The sequence below is a fragment of the Lactuca sativa genome, chromosome 9 (assembly GCF_002870075.4).
Source record: "Lactuca sativa cultivar Salinas chromosome 9, Lsat_Salinas_v11, whole genome shotgun sequence".
NCBI classification, from domain to species: domain Eukaryota; kingdom Viridiplantae; phylum Streptophyta; class Magnoliopsida; order Asterales; family Asteraceae; genus Lactuca; species Lactuca sativa.
In genome coordinates, this window is record NC_056631.2 from 206,591,105 (window position 1) to 206,611,491 (window position 20,387).

The following is a 20,387-nucleotide window of genomic DNA, read 5'->3' on the forward strand; positions in this document are numbered from 1 at the left end:
AGTAGGGTCTTGGTAGAAGACTACTTTCAAAACAGTAGGATCTTGGTAGAAGACTTCTTTTATAGGGATCATAGGGATTTCTAAGGTTATTCAAACGCTTTCCATTACTTACAAACATTTACATACTTATACGAGCTTTCTTTCAAAAAAAATGTCAAGACTTTCATTACAAGTTTTACAAATCAAAGACACATTAATACTTATGAATTCACTAGCTTTTTGGCTGATACTCGCTTTGAAAATAACTTGTATTCGTAGGTCACAAATAGACAGGTACGACGACCATGTTTGTGAAGACGGAGCAGTCCAGACTCGTCTTATGTTATGATTATTCATTTTATTATTGTGTATTAAGAAAGAACACACTTGTAATTAAAATTATAAGATTAATGCAATGGATGATGTTGTTGCTTGTTTACTACTTTACATTGTTGTGATACATTACATGACGTCCTCCGCCGCAGAACGTTTCCGCCGTTCTCGGTTTTGGGGTGTGACAGATCCACTAGTGGCCAACTAATGGCCCAATTTGCCAAATTGGGCCCAATCGTCTTCTTGGCCCACATTATCTTACTTATGATGGCCCAATAAGGCCCAAAGAACCAAAATCCCCTACATGGACTAAACCGAGGCCCAAAACAAACCAAACCCATATCTAATGAGTATGCGGGGCGTACTCCTCTGTACGCTAAGCATACTAGCTGAAGGTGGTGTACGCTGCACGTACCTGCATGTATGCCCAATGTACTCCTCTGTTAAGCTACTTCTCCCATTAAGTGCTTAATACTCCATTCCAGAAGCTACAATTAAACATCAAAGTCCTCTTCAACATCTTAATCCATAAAGTTGATTACTTGGTGGCTTGCAACCCACCAAATGAGCCCAAACTTGAAATATGACAACAAACTCCCATGGAAAGGGCTAGATCTCATGCATGGTCACAAATGAACCCTAAAGGTTGAAACTTTACTACTTATGGGACTGATATGACACTAAAGGTGGCAACCGTGGACCTAGAAAACGAGTTGAGTCATAAAGGTCCATTCTTGGGACCCAAAAGGTCCAAAACTCCATTAACATAGATCTAAGCATACTTGAGGAAAGTATCAGACTTTATACCTTAAAATGATCTGAAATGGAACCATAACCTTGGATCTACTGCTTCCCTTTTGATCCACCACCATGCTATATTCTTCACTTGCTTGAAAAATGGCTTCGCAACACCAAAATGCTCTCTAATGACCTCTAAAGCTCCAAGAAGACTCAAGGGAGGATTAGGGTTTTGTGGTGGCTATCTAAAGATGAGAAGGATGCTAGTCCTTGAGGGTATAATGTACTTTATATAGTGACATACCCTAAAATTAGGGTTTGGGGACTCTAAGCGTACGCTGGGCATACGCCTCTCCGCACCCGCGACCGTATATCCTTATACGTTAGGCGTAACCCAACTTACGCTGGGCGTTCCCAACTAAACACACGCATGCATTCCTTGCATGCATGGGCTGCCTTGTCACAAAACTCCATTAGGGGCTAAAATTGACAATAATTTTAAAAGGACATAATTCCTTCATTCTAAGTCCATTTCCGACGAACTTGATATCCTTGAAAAGGTGGCGGGAAGCCCTATGCTCCTAGCCACACCCAAAGTCTAAAACCTTCCGGATGAAACCTGAGACCTGATAAAAGACTGAATCGCTTATACCCTGGGCCTCCGAAACCACAACCGAAGTACTTTTCAAAACGGGGTGTTACAGTACCAGTTCAGACACTTTTTTGTGCAATGTAGACAATTATGTGTTATTTCAGATAGAATTCAAGGAATAATCCATGCAATGAAATATCCAGATGAATGGAAAGGGTTGAATCCTGATTAGATCAGAGTTCAACAGTTGCATTGGATGATATACTCTTTGTTGATTATTGGATAAGTATTGGACCTTATATAGTTGATGACTTGTCCAAGTGGGAGACTGGAGTTGGAAAGAGGGTGCAAGGTCATTAACTAATTGATAATATTTCTAATAACAACAAGATCCTTTTAGGTTGCCCTCATGACCCAATTAGATAGTAAGGCATTAAGAGAAAATATGGTTGTGAATTTAAGATGAATTAATAAATTAATTGGAAATTTTTTTTGAACGAATTAAATAGTTTTAATTAATTAAATAGATTGAATTTTAATTAATTCATTAGTAATTAACTGGAATATTCCGATTCCCTCTAGAATAATAATAGGGAACGATTTCAGACAAGGATACAGAGTATCCATAGCAATTTGAATTTAGTTGGAGACTATAAATAGGATACTAGAGATCAAACCTTGACAATCCTAGCATCTCCTAAATTTCATCTAACCATTCATTTCTCTCCTATATTAACAAAAATAATAACCCTTTAGGGCTATTGTGATTTTTGAAAAATACCTCCTCTCTCCTAAATTTCTTTATTGCTAGTTGGCGTCTTGGGTGTGAAGCAAAAGATGGATTTTTGGTTTGGGTCCTTATCATCCAATCAAAGTGCTTGTTACTATATCTCAATGAAGGAATCAAGAAGATCAAGTTCAAGATGTTAGTTATTTTACAAGTTTTAAAGTAGGTTACTATAATAGTAAAACCTAGATCCATAGGATGCATGTACACATACGGTTTGTTTTTGTTTTCTGTTGTGCAAACTAGTGTGTATATAATGCAATAAATCCCATCATAAAGAATATAATCGATATACATAATATATATATATATATATATATATATATATATATATATATATATATAACACTTATATTTGTGTACTAGATGAACCTTGCAACTTGACAATGTGAAATTAGACCTTGCAACTTCACAATTGTGAAGTCGACCTTGTAACTTGACAAGGTTGAATTGGGCCTTGCACCTTGGTAATGTTAAATTGGGCCTTGTAGCTTGCAAGGTTGAATTGGACATTGCAACTTGAAATTAGATAACTTATCGATTTTGGAAGACTAAATCGATCCGATCCGGCCCAACGGGTGTGGTATGTCATCAACATCAAAGAAAGTTTATAAACAACAAAAATTTACCATTAACTTCAAAGATAGTACATAAGATACCCTAACATACTACTTATAAATCTCAAAGATGTATAGAATCGTCGAGTTGAATTTAATGATGTCTAGGCAAATTTTATCTCCGATTTGGGACAACAATTGCAAAATACCATTACGGAAGCTTCGTAGAAAATGTCAGTTTAGACAAAGATAGATATATATACAGAGAGGTGTGTGTGTGTGTGTGTGTGGGGGGGGGGGGGGGGGGGGGGGGCTATTTATGTTACAAAAAAAATATAACCGTTTAAGGAAAAAAAGGGTCAAAAGACATAAATCCCCCCATGTACAGTGCATGTGAAGGTAACTAACCATGCCTTAGAAATCCCATCCGACTCTAGGGCCTTGTATGCAACAAAAGTAAAGGACATTAATGGTCTGGGTGGAAAAATAGTTTATGGGGTGAAATCCATGACTTTTGACATAGCACGAGGAGTGAATATGTAATTAAGCCAATAAAATATTTATAGATCAAGCCACCAGGATTCATTTCAGCTGGACCCGGCCGTTGAGACATGTTACTGTGATCTTTCAACTTTATTACTTTGATATTACTTAAAAAGTTGCCAAACATATTTTAAGAAGTAGTTTTGTGGATTGTAAGCCAACACAAGCGCTATAGTCGCATGCTCATCCCGACTGCATACTGCACATGACGACAAAACTAGTCTGGGATTTCCCCATCATATAAACCAACAGATTCCACACTTCTTTTCTACAATAATTTCCTCTTTCTTCTTTCTTCAACAAAATCACACAAATTCCTTATTCCCATTCATTTCTTGAATCACAAATCGCAAAAATGGATCAACTTTTTGATTCAGAAGAATCCAGCAGTGGTTGTGAATCTGGTTGGACCCTTTACTTACAACACTCCATCCCCCATGATGTTTTCTCATGGAAACAAGAACACGATCAAGAACATGAAGATGACAATGATGATGAAGAAGATGATGATATGTCGATGGTTTCGGATGCTTCTTCAGGTCCACCACATTTTCAACCACATCAAGAACACCAAGAAGAAGAAGAAGAAGAAGAATACTTCAACAACGACGACAACAATGTTTTCTGCGATCCTCCATTGACGTTGGTTGCTAGGAAAAGACAAAAGCTTTTTAAGCAAACAAGTTTCCATAGCCATAGACATCTGCAAGATTTGCCTACAGCTTCTCTTGATGACACTGCTAGTTCTCCCCTTTTCAGCTTTTCCAATGTAAGCATCTTTTTTGATTTCTCATGTATTGCCATTTCATTCGATTCCACGTTTTTCAATATTTCTCCACACAACTATAAACAACATTCACGATTCGTATCTTTCATTCGTTTTCAACACTGAATCCTTAATCTTTACAAAATAATCATCAAGTTTAATCGCTCTTAGCAAACTTCATGGTGATTTTTGTTAGCGAGTATAATAGTTAGAAATATTTCATATACGCGACCTTGAAAAACGATGTCTTATATATTGGTCTTCTCCGATGTGCTAATTAAAAGACTCGTTGAATCATCGATTGTTCTGAATATTAAATTTGATTAGAAGTCTTACGTATTTTTTTTGAACTAAATAGTCATCTAAACAACGTTTTATTTATTTATTTTTTTGTTTTACAGAAGGATCTACAAGTGTGCAACAAACAATCTACAAAGGAGGATGATAACAGTTTTTGTTATTCACTCGGCCATTCCACAACCTATTTTGAGGTACTTACTTTTACGATTGTTGTACATTGTTGTATATATAAAAGTATTGTTTATTTTATGTTTTGCCCTTTTACTAAATACTGATATTGATCATACATACGTCACAATTTTTTATTATATTATGACTAAAGAAATTTTCTTTGTTGATAATGAAGCATATTTGCATTATTTATTTACCAATGTTTTGTATCAAATCTTTGAAGTTTTTCTATTTAAATTGTGGGGTTATACTCTGACGTGTGTTTGAAGCCTAACAATATATGTACTTCCCAATGAACAGATGGTCTGAAGTGAAGTTCGTCACAAGCAAACCCTAGAAGGAATGAAAAGGCTAGTCACACCAAATGGAATTTAGATTATAAGATTAGGGATACTTTTTTGTATTTTTTTTTCTTTTCTTAGTGATGAGTAGTGCTTACAATGGGTGACCAAGATCTTTGAGATAAACCAATGAAATTTTTGAATATCGGTTTTTCATGTTTGGTTATAGATATGCAAAGGTTGGTAAAACCATATTCATGAAAGTATAATATCATACACATCAACTTTATCTTGTTACACAACGGATACGATGCAATATTGCATGCTTTAAAACATAATTTGGTTGCTTGCCGTATAAATTTTGCATGACAAGAGTCAGACAAACACAAAAAGAACTAACGGTGAAAGGATTAATGGACCGGTCACTTCACTGACTAGTCCGGCCCACAACATTGGTTTGTCCGGTGGGTGTTGATGTGTGGTTAACTCATCAAGATGTTTCCCTTTTGCCACATTGAGTAAATTTTTGGGCTTTTGGGAGAGGGTATTTTGAGAGTGGTTTGGGTTAAATTTGTGTCTTTTGATTTAGTTAGGGGATTTTTTATTACTTTGGGTTTCATTTGACTTTTTCATTAATCGTTTTTTTTTCAAACAATTAAAAGTTCTATTAGGGTTTTAGTGTTTTTAAGTGACTTACCAAATTTTTATTAAATCAAGACTAGTGACAAAAGGTTTCTAAGACAATCTACCTAAATTGCATCAATTTTTTTGCCTCTAAGAAAAATCCAAGAATAGGAAGTGCTTATAATAGATTCAAAAAGAAAATCTTTTTAATATGGGTCTCTTTGAAGATCAAGTTATTGTGTTAAAGCAAAACAATCCATGTAGTAAGCACAAAGAAACCGAACTACTTTTTAGACAAGAAGAACCGGCTATGAAATCAATCCCCATAGGCCACTAACTCGGAATGTCCCATCACAAATCAACTTTAAACCACAATTCTAAGCAAGTTGACAAATAACAAATTAAGAGTAGCTAAGGGTATATGGCCATTGGCCAATATATCAAATCCACTCATCCATCCTAAGTATTAACTTTAATTCGAGTGTACTTATTCCATCTTGTTTTACCATTATCAATGATCACCTACCTTTTATCAAGAAAATAGCAACGGATGAAAAAAAAGGACATGTGTCACATAACTTCCAATGACAAACATACTCTTGGTCATTTAAGAACACATTATCAAGAACAAACAATAAATCATGCATTTCTGCTCTTTTTCTTGAGTGAGTCTGTCTCCTCTAGGGCCAAACACAACCATCATCTACCCAACATGATCCCATATTTCAACCCTCTTGAGTTTCCATTTTTCAATACATAGTCATCAAAAACAGCTAGAAAAAGAATTTCATCACCATTTTTCATTCTGAAAATCTATTTGAAAGTATTCCCAATGTTTTTTGACCTTGTAAATGTACATGTGAAAATTATGATCTTCCAACCATTTGTCATTTCAACAATTTTCAACCAAAAACTAAAACCATATCTAGAAATATTACTATTTTGAAATTGCTCACTATCACCAATGAAAAACTATTATTGGTTTTACCTAAGGACCATTTTTTTTCACTGAAGAATCTTCATCTCCATTTGGATTAAAGTGATCAATTGACAGCAAAAAAGGCTCCTAATCGCCAATCCAATAGCTTCTTTAGGAGCTATCATCTTCTTCCAAGAAACTCAACTTATTCTTTTTATCACTTATCTTCTTCCTTAAAAAATAATTCCCCATACGTTCTTTCTATGTATATACCCAAGCTTTCCGAAAGATATATAATAATTGTTGTTCTTCCCCCAACTAATAACTTTATTTCCTTCCAACTCGATAATATCACAAACTTTTCTATAATCGAACTCCAGATGATTATTTAGTCATATTATTACCAACTAGCAATTGTGATACTCGCTAATATATACTGCCAACATTTCTGTACTTCAATATAAGATATATCTACTACATACAAATTGCTTTTTTATAATTTAAATTTTAATCTAGATACCAAGAAAAAACACTTAAAAATCCCAAGAATTCTCGTTACATTATATGTCGACTACTCCTTCCAAAATGACATCATTTTTGAAAAACCAGTGGGAAATTCGAAATTTCCCATCTCTACCTAAACACTTTATATACTTCATTATTTTCTTTTATACGACGCCTACATTTAGTCGAGAAACATATGAATTTTGATATCCTTAGGTCAATAAATCATACGATTAGTTAAAGTCGATTTAAAGAAAATTGTTTATCTTTTTAGCTAAATTTTTGGCAATCACCTTGCATGGAATCCTAATGACACTAACTAGTCTAAAATTCACAAGCATTTTCATAAAGTTCAATGAATTATCACATTATCTTTTTATATATCATACGTCATCTTTCTACATTTCATAAAGTTTAATGAATTATTACATCATCTTTCTACATATCACACATTTCATACAATTCTATCAATTTTTTTCACAATACATTAAATCATAGAAAATAGTTAGGCATTAAAAAGCTAATTTATAGTATTTATTTAAGAATTGTAAAAGTATGTTTTTTTTTCCATTGATGAGTTTAATGGTAATTGAACTTCAAATCTATTGAATGTCAAGATGACATCTAATCATGGTAGAATGTCAACCATTAAACGACAACTAGATTTGTCACCTCATTAAACTCACAATTGTTTATGTTCTAAACTGGTAACATAAAGCCGGTCCTTTACGTTTCTAATCAACGCAATAAAGGGAGACTTACATCTATTAGCGATCCATGGAGACTTCTCAAAGGTTTCCAATACGTTAGTTATATCATATCGTGTACTTCTTCAAAACACTACATTAAAGTCCTTAGGACTTGAAAATCTATCATCCCCACAGCCACATACGATTTTTTTTACTTCATTTATAGTAATTGCTTCATTCAACAACAAATAATCCTAAACCAATAAAGTTTTGTTAATATATTTGCAAAACTCGTGTGCTTTGGTCTTATCAACTTGGTCTCTAACAATTTTGATGAAAAATAAGATGACACATTTATTTACAATACTCGAATCCATATTTCGTTCCTCACTACAAAATACCCATACCATCGTACACATGTAGTTACTTTTCAACACTTAATAGAAGTGTTTAGAGTTATCTTCCATGTCCTAAGTCTACTTCGTTTTCTTCTTTTGAATGATACTTAGAAAGAATTCCGTTATATTTTCACCAATGTGTTAATATTCGTTAATCAAACTTCAATATGCAGGAAAAAGACTTTACATACATACACCTTCAAATTACTATTGAATATTTGTTCTTAGGAAAACCTTAAAACAAATTCGTCATATATAGGTGTTTGTTTAATTATTCAAGATGCCCGAACCCTCACAAGGCCGGAAAATACCTTGGTTGCAGCTCATGTTGTATATATACATCAAAAAGTAACTCGTGTCCTTAAACCCAACAAACGTAACGGATGGATTTTAATAGCTTCATTAATCAAGAAATCAAAACTGAAATATGTGATTAATAGCCTTTAAAATGGGTTGTAACCATCTTTAATTGAAAATAAAATAATAGCAAAATGGTCCTTGAATTTTTCTGGTCGACAGTTGGTGCATTCGTACCAACAGGACACATGCTCGCACACATGTTCAATGAAACAATGCCAAATTGGCTCGTATTTGCACCCCCACCATGCAAGAGAGAGCTTTTGTGGCATTAAACTTACAAGGCTATGAAGTCTTTGCAGTTATAAAGTTATTTCCTTCTCTTTCTACCACATATTTGGGATGGAACAAGACCCACTTTAACTCCTTTGTTTTTTTTACTTCCCACCACCTTACTTTGAAAAGTAAATTCTTATTCTTTTTAAATCCTTTTTGGATATCATAATTAACATATCATGGAGGAGAACACAAGCACATAATCAGTCGTCTCCGAATTTTATTCTAAAAATTATGAAAACCGCATTTTTGGAAGGTAAAACTAATTTTCCAACAATCCCCCACATGAATTAAAATTGCTTCAACATTTTCAAGTTGCGTAGGTAAAATCCAACAATTGAATCCTGCATATGACATGTAGGTTTACCCTTTGAACTTTCCCTTAAGATACACTTTGTTACTAGCAGACTAGTAGACTCGATATCCTTGAACCGTTCTTCCATTTGTGTAAATAGTCAATACATATCTCACACGATTCCCCCTGACCCAGTTAGGCTCTCATTGATTATGGTCATGGACACTTGCCTAGTTCTATAAGAGCTCTTAGGAATTTGCCTATCCAATTCCCTTTGAAGTGACCCTACTTTTCTTTCTCACATATGTGATTTTACTATAATCATTAAAAGCTAAGATTTGATGATTCCAAACTTATCATCGACTACTATAAGCTTAACCTACATCATTGTTTTTTTTGTAGGAATGGGTTGAGGTTGACCCTTATAATGATTGAAATATGTTATTTGCAAGTAGGTTTTCCCATTGAACCCAGATCTTGGGATCTCCAGTCAACTAGGTTGGATTTTCCTTCCCAATAGCATATTAGTTCATGGGTTTTAATCCCATTCCTATTGATGACTTTGTAACTAACTCTATATATAACCCTTTTGTTTAACGAATCCACAATGTTAACCTAGTTAGTTTCTTATTGATGTTTATGTTATTGTCAGGGACACTTATTTGATTCTATAAGAGCTTTTCGGAATTTGCCCATCCAATTCCCTTTGAAGTGACCCCATTTCTCTCTCATATAAGTGATTCTATCATAATCATTCAGACTAAGATTTAAAGATTTCAAACTTATGATTGACTACTATAAGCTTAACATGCATTAATGTTTCTTTTTAGGAATGGGTTGGGTTAACCCCCACAGTGATTCAAATATGTTATATGTACGTAGGTTGTCCCAGTATGTAACATCCATAAAATTCATGAAAAATTTTAAACTTTTAAAACAACCCATAGATCAACATTGTTTACAAAATAGATTTAAAAACATGTTTAATATTAAAGTTTTCCCAAAATCATAAAACCAAACACGAGGAGGTGCACGATCACACCTTCACCTTCCTGCGATCCTCTGAGGTACCTAAAATATCATCCAAATTTGTAACCCAAAGCTTAGTGAGTTCCCTCAAAATACCATTACACAACAAATAGCCCATAAACAATAACATCATGCAATTGGTCCATAGCTAATAGATTGGATTACCACTGAGCCCACAGTATAAGTCTGGCTTGCTCCCGGCCAAATCAGTCCTTGGATTGAATACCACTCAGCCCTTAGTATGATTCTGGCATACCTTTCTCGGCGTTCAACTCTTATCTAGAATGTTCATGAGCCCTTAGTACGAGTCTGGCATGCCCTCCCCACCTCTCAGCTCATATTTGGATTACTCCATGGTTTGTTGGCTACCGTACAGAGCAGTACAACGTCGATCCAACCGACACAATATGTTTACATATAACATATAATTGTTGGATTAGGTGTATAAGCTCATAACTATAATTGGTATGTATTTGACCCGATAGTAGCATGGTCCTTTTGGGTTGCCTTCACCATAGCAACTTGACTGGATGAATTATGGAAAAGAAGTTAATTGTGATTTATTAATATATTATAAGAATAATATATTAATTGAGAAATCATATTATTTAATTAATATTAGTCAAGAATTAATTTGGAATTAATTTAGTGATCAAAAGAGATTAATTAAATTAAGGCGGCTGATATTGGAATTATTAGATAATTGCAAGATGGGTTGCGGACTCCTAAAAGAAGGAGGTGGACGAATTCTATGGAAGCTCATAGAAGAATTCGGCCATAAGGGCCTTCTGGAAGGATCCACTTGACTACTTAAGGCTTCAACAAATAGATTAGGGTTTTGACTGAAACCCTAACAGCTTAGCTATATAAAGACCCTATGGGACTCCTAAATTTTGGCACTAAACCCTAAGAAGGATAGCCAACCGATTTTGTGATCCCTAGCCTCTCTCTCATATTCTTCCAACTTGCTCTTGGTGTTTGTGATCTATTAGAGGTATCGCATTTGAGGTACTAAGCTCTTGAAATGCAAAGATCAAACAAGCTACAACTGAAAGGTAATATTCGAACTTTGTATTAGATATAAATTTCGAAATATAGCATGCTAGAAAAGGGTTCATGCCTTGGATAATTGTTATTGTATGTATAACTTGAGAAAAACCTAGATCCAAAGCATTAGGGTTGCATGTATACCATACGAATACTGTAGTGCTCATAACCCATTAGTGGTATCAGAGCTTAGTGTGTTTTTCTATTATATTTGATGCTTTAATGAATTGTTCAAAGCAAAAGCTTTTTCGATTTTTCATCTGCCTCATGACAACGACATGGTGGCGAGTCAGAGTGCATATTTTCAAGATTTTGGCTTAACTTAGATTTGGATAACTACCATAAATTGTTTTTCTAATTAAAATTCGTTTTTATCTTTTATGGAAATACATATCTTAATCTAATTGGAAGATAATGGTTAAAATTTAAGATAATTACTAGATTATGTTATAAATTAATTATTTGTAAATTTTAATTTGTAATTATCTTGCCCAGGTAAAAAGGAAATTGGATTAGGTCAAAATTTAGATAATAATAAATTATATGATTAATTTAATTGTTTTTCAAATTTGATCTAAAAGATTTTAGAAAGTTTCAAAATTTTCCCTCAAGTTTTGGAATTTAAATTTTGATTAAAAAGTTTTGATTTTGAAATATTTAAATTCTAAACCCTAGAGTTTTAAAAGGTGTAAAATTCAACCATTATACTATTATAATATTATATATGTATAAGACGAGTCAGTCTTACCGTTAGTAGGTTTCATTCACAAAGTTGATCTATAAGGGGTTATAAGAAAATTGCCTATAAAATGGCAGTTGAATGAGTGTCCACTCTCACCCACCGCTTCCTTGATTGGTGGAAGATCGTTAGTCGAACGGGTAGGATAGGACAAAACTAATTCCTCATTAATAAGTATAATGATCTTATAAAGTAACTAAATGTTTTCATAAATTCTCAATCATAGTTACTTTAGGAAAAATGTGAAAATGATGCTATTCCATGAAATTACAATTTACACCTTGCCAAGTCGTTAGTGGATCGTGTGTGGCTAACCGGAAAACAAATTTGGGACTAACAAGGGTGGCAAAGGGTAGCTCGATGTTTATCATAGATCAATGGAGTGTGTGTGGTTAACCGGCACATTGATTAGGTGATAAATGACATCGAGAGTACCAAGCATATTTGCATGGTTATTCATACCTTGTTTGTGATCATCGGTATCCCAGTCACAAACTTGAAGGTCATAATCAAGATTGAAACATGCCATTGAAAAGTTCATTGAATCTCAAAAGAATATAGGAATTTCAATTCATTTAAAACTTAATAATACGTTCTGTTCTTCATGGTGAAAATTGGTAAATCGTCATTCACCCACCTTCAAATATTTTTTGCAATTGGATTACGACATCCTTCTTCCGAATTGTGAAATATTATGTTGGGTCCTAGCCTTAATATTTCATTTGGGTGTTATATTAAGGATTCTTATCTAATCTAAACTTTGTCTCTTTTCTTTTTCAGATGTCTACTTCAAACAACACTTCTGGCTCCTTTTCCCTCATGAAATTATGTGGTAGAATGATCTTCGATGGATCCAATTTTAAGGATTGGATTCGCAAAATTTGCATGGTCACTCGCTACGAGGACAAGGAGTATGTCCTCGACAAATAGCTAAAGGAGATCAATGAAGAAACTGCTACTCCTGAAGAAATCACCGAGTATAGGGCGCATGAGAAGGACGCGACAAAGATGTCATGTATCATGCTTGCCACTATGACTACTGAACTCCAAAAGTTTGATGATGACTACTACCCTTTCGAAATGCACCAAGACTTCATGGAAAGGTACCATCAAAGTACTCGACAGAAAAGGTACGAAATCATTGCCTCCATGATAACAACAAAGATGAAGGATGGAGAGTCCATCATGACCCACTTGCAAAAGATGCAAAGGTTTGTGGACCGCTTGCTGAAGTTAAATGTCAACTTCAACAAAGAGCTGGCTATTGACATTATCCTATACACTTTTTCTCCTTGTTATGATCAGTTCATACTGAGTTATTATATGAACAAGGAGGACGTCATGTACAGTATCATAATAATGCACAATAGTAAACAAGCAACAACATCATCCATTGCATTAATAATATAACTTAATACAAGTGTGTTCTGTATGTAGCTTGAAAGACACCAAAATATGAATCAAAATAAAAGACGAGTCTTGAACACGCTCCGTCTTCTCAAAACCTAGTCCAGTGTACCTGTCTACTGGTGACCTGAGAATACAAGTTATTTTGAAAGAGTAGATTAGCATTTAAACTGGTGAGTTCATAAGTATTTTAGTGTCAATGTTTGCATAAGTTTGATGAAAGTGTTTGTAAGTGTTTGATGTAAATGTTTGTAAGTGTTTGATGTAATTGTTTGTATCTCCTAGAAAATCCTATATTTTCTACTTATAATGAAATGTAGTCTTCTACCAAGACCTCGACTGTTCTGTATGTTTGTTCTTTTGTAAAAGTGAGTACTTTTCCCAAATAGGACTACCATTACTAGAAAATATTTTACATTATCGTTTATGTGAGAAGATCACAATATGAATGTAATGGGAAAATGACGATGTATAGTAGTATTATATATAGTAACTACAAATGTACTAACTACCTTAAACGTATTGTTGAATTAAGGTAAAATGTGATGAGATTATAACCATATTTGATTGACTGGTAAAACACAACAATCAAATACGTCAAAATGGTATGACATTCGTCACCCATAGACCTGCAGGTCCCATTGTAGCTAGCAACAAGGTGTAGGATGGTTAATCCCATATAGATCTATACAAAAATTCACGGTCTCCCTCCAGGAGACTCTGGTTACAAAACGTGACAAAACAGTATATTTCCATGCCATGAAGTAGTGGTTCACATTAATGTTATAGTGTTCTTGTATTTGTGTAGTATGTTCCCTCTGTTCTAGTGTATAGTATGGTCCTCCTTGTTTCTCGTTTTAGTATATTCTTTCTATTTCTCGTTATAGTATGTTCTTTCTGTTTCTCGTTATAGTATGTTTTAATTGACTCATATATGAACTAACTCTTGTATGTTTTATTGTTCTAGAAATAGTGAGTAGTAATCCTCTAAACTATACCTAGTATAGTTAAGTAGTACTGTTGTTTGAATGACTAATCTTGTTTGTACACCTTTTCTACCCAAAGGTATTGAACTGATTGGATTTACTTTTATATCTACATACATATACATAATATATAACTGAGATTCAGACGACACTCGGAAAAATAACCAATACCCTAATTCCACAACCAAACAAGGAACATGAAGTAAAGCGAGTTATCATTCCTAAGCCCTTTCAACCTTATTTGTATAACTATATCTATATAGACATGATTTTGACAATATATAAGTATAAAAGAGTTTTGTAAAATGATAAAGAGTTTCTATAAAAGAGTTTTAACCATTTGAATGGTTATTGATGACTTGTTGTCAGTTTATAAAATTATTTGAAATAGTTTGTTTGATAACATAGTTTTGAAGTATAAGAAATCCTCTCGTTTGATTGTTATAAATCACATGTGGTTGATACTATAACTATAATGTTTTCTACTTGTATTCCCCCGATAAAAACATTTAAAATCATTTAAAAGAAAAGTTTAGGGGTATGAACTCACCTGTAGTGAGTGATTCGAATGAAAGATCAATACAGGATGCTAAGTATGCCAATAGAAGTACCGAGCACAAATAGATGTTAAAAAGCTTATAATGACACATATATGTATATAATTAGTGTATATAACAACTAATCAAGTTAGGGAACAACCTTAGGGACTAGGAAACAATTGGAATGAAGTGTTACAATCACATATGAGCGTACAAAAGGTGTTCACAACCACACAATTGTGTGTTTACGCCCAAAGGGTGTTCACGGCCAAGGTGTTTACGGCCAACACATGAAATAGCTACGGTTTACAACCATGACTTGAAGGCTTCACGACCATGACATGAACTAAGAAGGGTTTATGACCATATGAAGAGTTTACGGCTGTAAACTCTTGATGTTCGTGCTAAAATGGTTGATTCTTGGATGCTACTCAAGAGCTTCTAATAGATAACTAGTGTATGGAAAGGATACTTACGATTTGGAAGCTTGAAAGGGTGATTACGGCCCAAAGAACTTAGTGTGTGTTCTTGGTGTTCTTAAAGATCTAACCATAGAAAGAGACGAATTCACGGATGAAATCATAGGGTCTTACTTGATCAAGAAGGATATCAACTTATAAATGAAAGAATCACTTACAGATTTGATGAGAAATGGAAGTATTCTTGATGATACTTGAGAGAGAAATGAGTGATATTCACTTGAAGATGTGATAAGTGGAGAAAAATGAAGGGATATCATACTTAAGGAGGAAGTTCACGGCTAGACAGGAGCTTACGGCCATAAGCTCTAGTTTACGACCGTAAACTCCTTGTGATGGAGTTTTCAGGCTTGAATGTTGCACAATGAACTCTAGTAGATACTTCCTATCACCCATTCCTTGAATGTACTAGGCCTGGAACACTCAAACAAACCCTTAACAATGCTAAAATATAGTAGAAACAAGTCTGACTTTTGATTGAATTGAATGGATTTAGAAGATAGAAATTTCGGGTTGTCACAGTTTAAAAGGCAAGTTTGTTGTACCTAATCCTAATGTTGTTGCCCCTGTCTTGGCAATTGGATAAGGGAAAGGAAAGAAAAGGAAGGCTCCTTCTAAGAGCCATAAGGGAAAGTCCCATGAGGGATCCTCTTCTAGTGGGACCAAAGGTGGTTCTGCTACTCCTTCCTCTAATCCGAAGGATACAAAGTGCTTCCACTGTCACGATAAAGGACATTGGAAACAAAGTTGCCCTAAATACTTGTAGGAAATCAAGGATGTGAAGATAAAGCCCACCTTCATAGGTATTTACACTATTCAATCTAACAACTCATCACATACTATTTCTTGGGTCCTTGATACAGGATGTGGTTTTCACATTTGTTCTGATTTGCACGGTCTAAGAAGAAGTAGGGATATGGAGCACGGGAAGATGAACTTGATCATGGGGAATAGGAAACCATTGCCTATCACCAAGATTGGAGTTTATTCTTTATTCCTTAGTAGTAGGTTAGGGTTAGATTTGAATGATTGTTGCTACTCGTCGGAAATGGCGAGAAACATTATTTCTTTTCATGTTTTGTACAGACAAGGTTTTTGATTTTAAATTAATAATGAAATTGGTTCTATAAATGCTTTCTATAATGGTACTTTTTATTTTGAAGCATTGCCTTGTAATGGAGTATATGAAACTGTGAATGTTGTAGATAACTTAGGAAATAATGTATTGAATATTGATTCGTCTAATGGTTTTGACAAAGCATGCTTGTGGAATTGTCGTCTTAGACATGTCAACAATAAATGCATAGCGCAACTCCAAAAGGATGGAGTGTTGAAGTCTTTTGACCTTAGGGACAATGACACGTGCGAGTCTTGTTTACTTGGAAAGATGACTAAATCACCCTTCACCGAAACTTGTGAAAGAGGTGAGGGATTATTGGATTTCATAAAAACGGATGTGTATGGGCCTTTTAGATCCACCACAAGGGATACAAACCGCTTCTTTGTGACTTTTACCGATGATTATAGCAGATATGGGTATATCTACTTAATAAATAAGTCAAAAACTTTTGAAAAGTTCATTGATTTTAAGCAAGAAGTGGAGAATCAATTGGGCAGGAAGATAGAGATGCTACGATCTGATAGAGGTTCTGAGTATCTTAGTATCGAGTTCCACGACTATGTTAAGGAATGTGGAATTGTTTCACAATTGATGCCGCCTAGGACACCGCAGTTGAATGATGTACCTGAGAGGCGCAATCAAACCTTGTTGGACATGGTTCGTTCCATGATGATTCGAGCTTCATTACCTATCTCATTTGGGGTATGACATGGAGACTGCCGCCCATATCCTTAATCTAGTCCCAACTAAGAAGGTTGTGAAAACACTTCACGAGATCTGGACAGGGAAGGTTCCCTCGTTAGCACATATCAATGTTTGGGATTGCGAGGCTTTCATAAGAGGAGAGACTCATGAGAATCTTGAACCTCATATTGAGCGTTGTATTTTCATCGGCTACCTATAGAAGTCCTTTGGATATCTCTTCTTAGTTCGAGTGACAATGTTGCCTTCGTTGCAAGGAGAGGGGTTTTCCGAGAAAGAGAACTCATATGCCAAGAGGAAAGTGGGAGGCAAATTGATCATGAAGAGCTTCAAGAATCAAGTGATGAAGGAACCTCAAACACTAGAGCTCAACTCGAGGAGGAAACTCTAGTTAAACCAATTGACGAGTCCTTACCTATAAGCTATTCCAGTAGATTTAGAATTCCACCTGCGTTTTATGGTTTTCATATTAGTACTGAGGGTGATACGTTTATCAATGATAGTACACTAATAAATTTGGATGAACCTAACAACTACAAGGAAGCCATGGTGGGGAATAGTCTGCAAAGTGGAAAGAGGCAATGGAAAACGAGATTCGGTCCATTTATGACAATCAAGTTTGGAACTTGGTTGATAGTGTACCAGGTCGTAAGACAGTCGGGTGCAAATGGATCTTCAAGAATAAGACCAACATGAATGAGAAAGTACACACTTATAAGGCGCGATTGGTTGCGAAGGGTTTTACTCAAACTCCTGGAGTTGACTACGACGAGACCTTCTCACCAGTAACGAAGATCAAGTCTATAGGGGTTATGCTAGCCATAGTTACGTTTTATGATTATGAAATATGGAAAATGGATGTGAAAACCACTTTTCTTAATGGGAAGTTGGCTGAAGATGTTTACATGAGTTAGCCAGAGGGTTTTGTCAATGCAAAGTACCCTAATAGAGTTTGTAAGCTTGAGAAATCAATTCATGGATTGAAACAAGCATCTCGCAGATGGAATCTATGTTTCGATGAGAAAGTCAAGGAGTTTAGATTTTTTAGAAGCGAGGATGAGTCTTTTGTGTATGTCAAGGGTAGTGGGAGTATAGTTAGATTTCTGGTGTTTTATGTGGATGACATACTACTCCTAAGAAATGACATTCTAACCTTGCAGGAGGTTAAGTCCAGGCTTGGGAAGTGTTTCGCCATGAAGGACTTGGAGAGGCTACTTACATCCTAAGGATAAAGATATTGAGAAACAGGAGTAAAAGACTAATTGGACTTAGTCAAAGTACATACTTGGACAAGGTGTTGAAATGGTTAAGCATGGAGAATTCCAAGAAAGGTGACTTACCCATCCAAGGCAATACCAAACTGAGTAAGACTCAGAGTCCGAGTATAGAGGCTGAGATAGCTGAGATAAGTCAAGTACCATATGATTCCGCAATTGGCTCGATCAAGTATGCTATGACTTGTACTCACCCTGATGTTGCCTTCGCCTTGAGCATGGTCAGCAGATATCAAGGGAATCCTGGTAAGGCTCACTGCACGGCGGTAAAGAATATTCTTAAGTACCTACGCAGGACTAAGGACTAGGTCCTTACTCTTGGTGGGAGTGATGACTTAAGAGACACAGGGTATACTGACGCTTGCTTTAAGACCGACGGAGATAATTTCCCTCTTAGTCAGGCTGGTTTTTACCCTAAATGGAGGAGCAATAACTTGGAAAAGTTCGAAACAAGAGACTGTAGCTGATTCAACGTGCGAATCAGAGTACATACCAGCAAGCGAAGTGTCGAAGGAGGCGATATGGATGAAGAACATCATCGAAGACCTTAGAGTTATACCAGCTATAAAAGAGCCTATGGAGATTTTCTGTGACAATGAGGGTGCGGTAGCCTTAACCAAGGAACCAAGGGATCATGGCAGATCCAGCACGTCGGTAGGAAATATCTCTTTATAATACATTAGGTGGAAGAAGGACTTTTCTTAGTAGTGAGGGTATCATACAATGAGAACCCAACCGATCCCCTCACAAAGGGACTGAGTAGGATTAAGCATTTGTAGCATGCGAGGAGCATTTGTCTGAAGGATGATATTAGTTTTAATGATTGGATTGCTATTTTGAAACTTGTAATAGATAAAATGTAATTGACATTTGATGATTAAATAATAAGTGTTTTATTTATGAGTAAAATTACTATCTTTTGTCAATTGTTTACTATTGTTTCAATTTGCATGTTTTGACTTCCAGAATAATTATATTATTCAAACCATCCACAGTCGATCATACTTTGGAAGTAGGTATTGAAGCAAGATTGTCATGAATTTGGCTTGTAGATTGTATAAAGTGTATTAGACATAGCAAAAATTTCCTCCAACATTCATGAGTGCTCATAAGGTTTGAGTATTGGATTAAACCCACACTCACTTGAATCACTTCATGGAATTTATCACGAGTGATCGTGAGACGATAATATCATATAAGTCTTCAAACCAAGATATTTGAGTTGTTGACTATGAGTTGGTTGTACACTGATAGTGCGAAAACGCATCCATAACTGGATGTTATAAAACGCATTGTTGTGTATGATTTGATGAATAGTTAGTACAAGCATATAACATCAAAGTTTATATATTCCTTTTAATTCTTGGAGGATTAAATGCAATATCTTGGGCCCCTTGATGATTTTGTTTTGACTTATGTGTCGGGCCCGGTCGGGACTAAATTGATGTGTTCAATTAAGTTCTCTGTCAAACGAATCGGAAACCAGGAAACAAACTGCTGGACAATAAGTATGACATTGTTCCATGTATTTTTTCAATTGATATCTTGAAGAACAGAGGATTATATGATCCCTTATCTAAAGGATGCGTCATTGACTGGGTCATAGTTCGACAACGACTTTTAAGAGCTATGATTGCTAGTCAGTGTTTTAAGTCGTACTTGCAGTTATAGTTACTGGACTTATCCAAGTGGGAGACTGTTGGATTAGGTGTCTAAGTCCATAACTATAATTGGTATGAACTTGACCCGAGAGTAGCATGGTCCTTTTGGCTTCCCTTCACCAATGCAACTTGATAGTATGGACATTTTAGAATAAGGTTAATTGTCATTTGTTAATATATTACAAGTATAATATATTAATATGAAATCATATTATTTAATTAGTATTGATCAAAATTAATTTGGAATTAATTTAGTGATCAAAAAAGACTAATTAAATATACAGGGATTGATTTG

General features: G+C 35.1%; 1 protein-coding gene across 1 annotated transcript; it reads left to right on the top strand.

Annotated features, from left to right (window-relative positions):
* Window positions 1-3,691: 3,691 nt before the first annotated feature.
* LOC111910920 (protein SOB FIVE-LIKE 5) lies at window positions 3,692-5,273 on the top strand. The gene is made up of 3 exons (XM_023906721.3): window positions 3,692-4,298; window positions 4,697-4,786; window positions 5,067-5,273. The coding sequence occupies exons 1-3, from the start codon at window positions 3,885-3,887 to the stop codon at window positions 5,073-5,075; spliced, it is 513 nt and encodes a 170-aa protein (XP_023762489.1). The 5' UTR covers window positions 3,692-3,884; the 3' UTR covers window positions 5,076-5,273.
* The last annotated feature ends 15,114 nt before the right edge of the window (window positions 5,274-20,387 follow it).

What these genes read in the sequence shown, in the direction of transcription:
- LOC111910920 (XM_023906721.3), top strand. Translation starts at nt 3,885, where the DNA reads ATGGATCAACTTTTTGATTCAGAAGAATCCAGCAGTGGTTGTGAATCT. An exon ending in CCCTTTTCAGCTTTTCCAAT is followed by an intron (nt 4,299 to 4,696) that starts GTAAGCATCTTT and finishes TTTGTTTTACAG; the next exon opens with AAGGATCTACAAGTGTGCAA.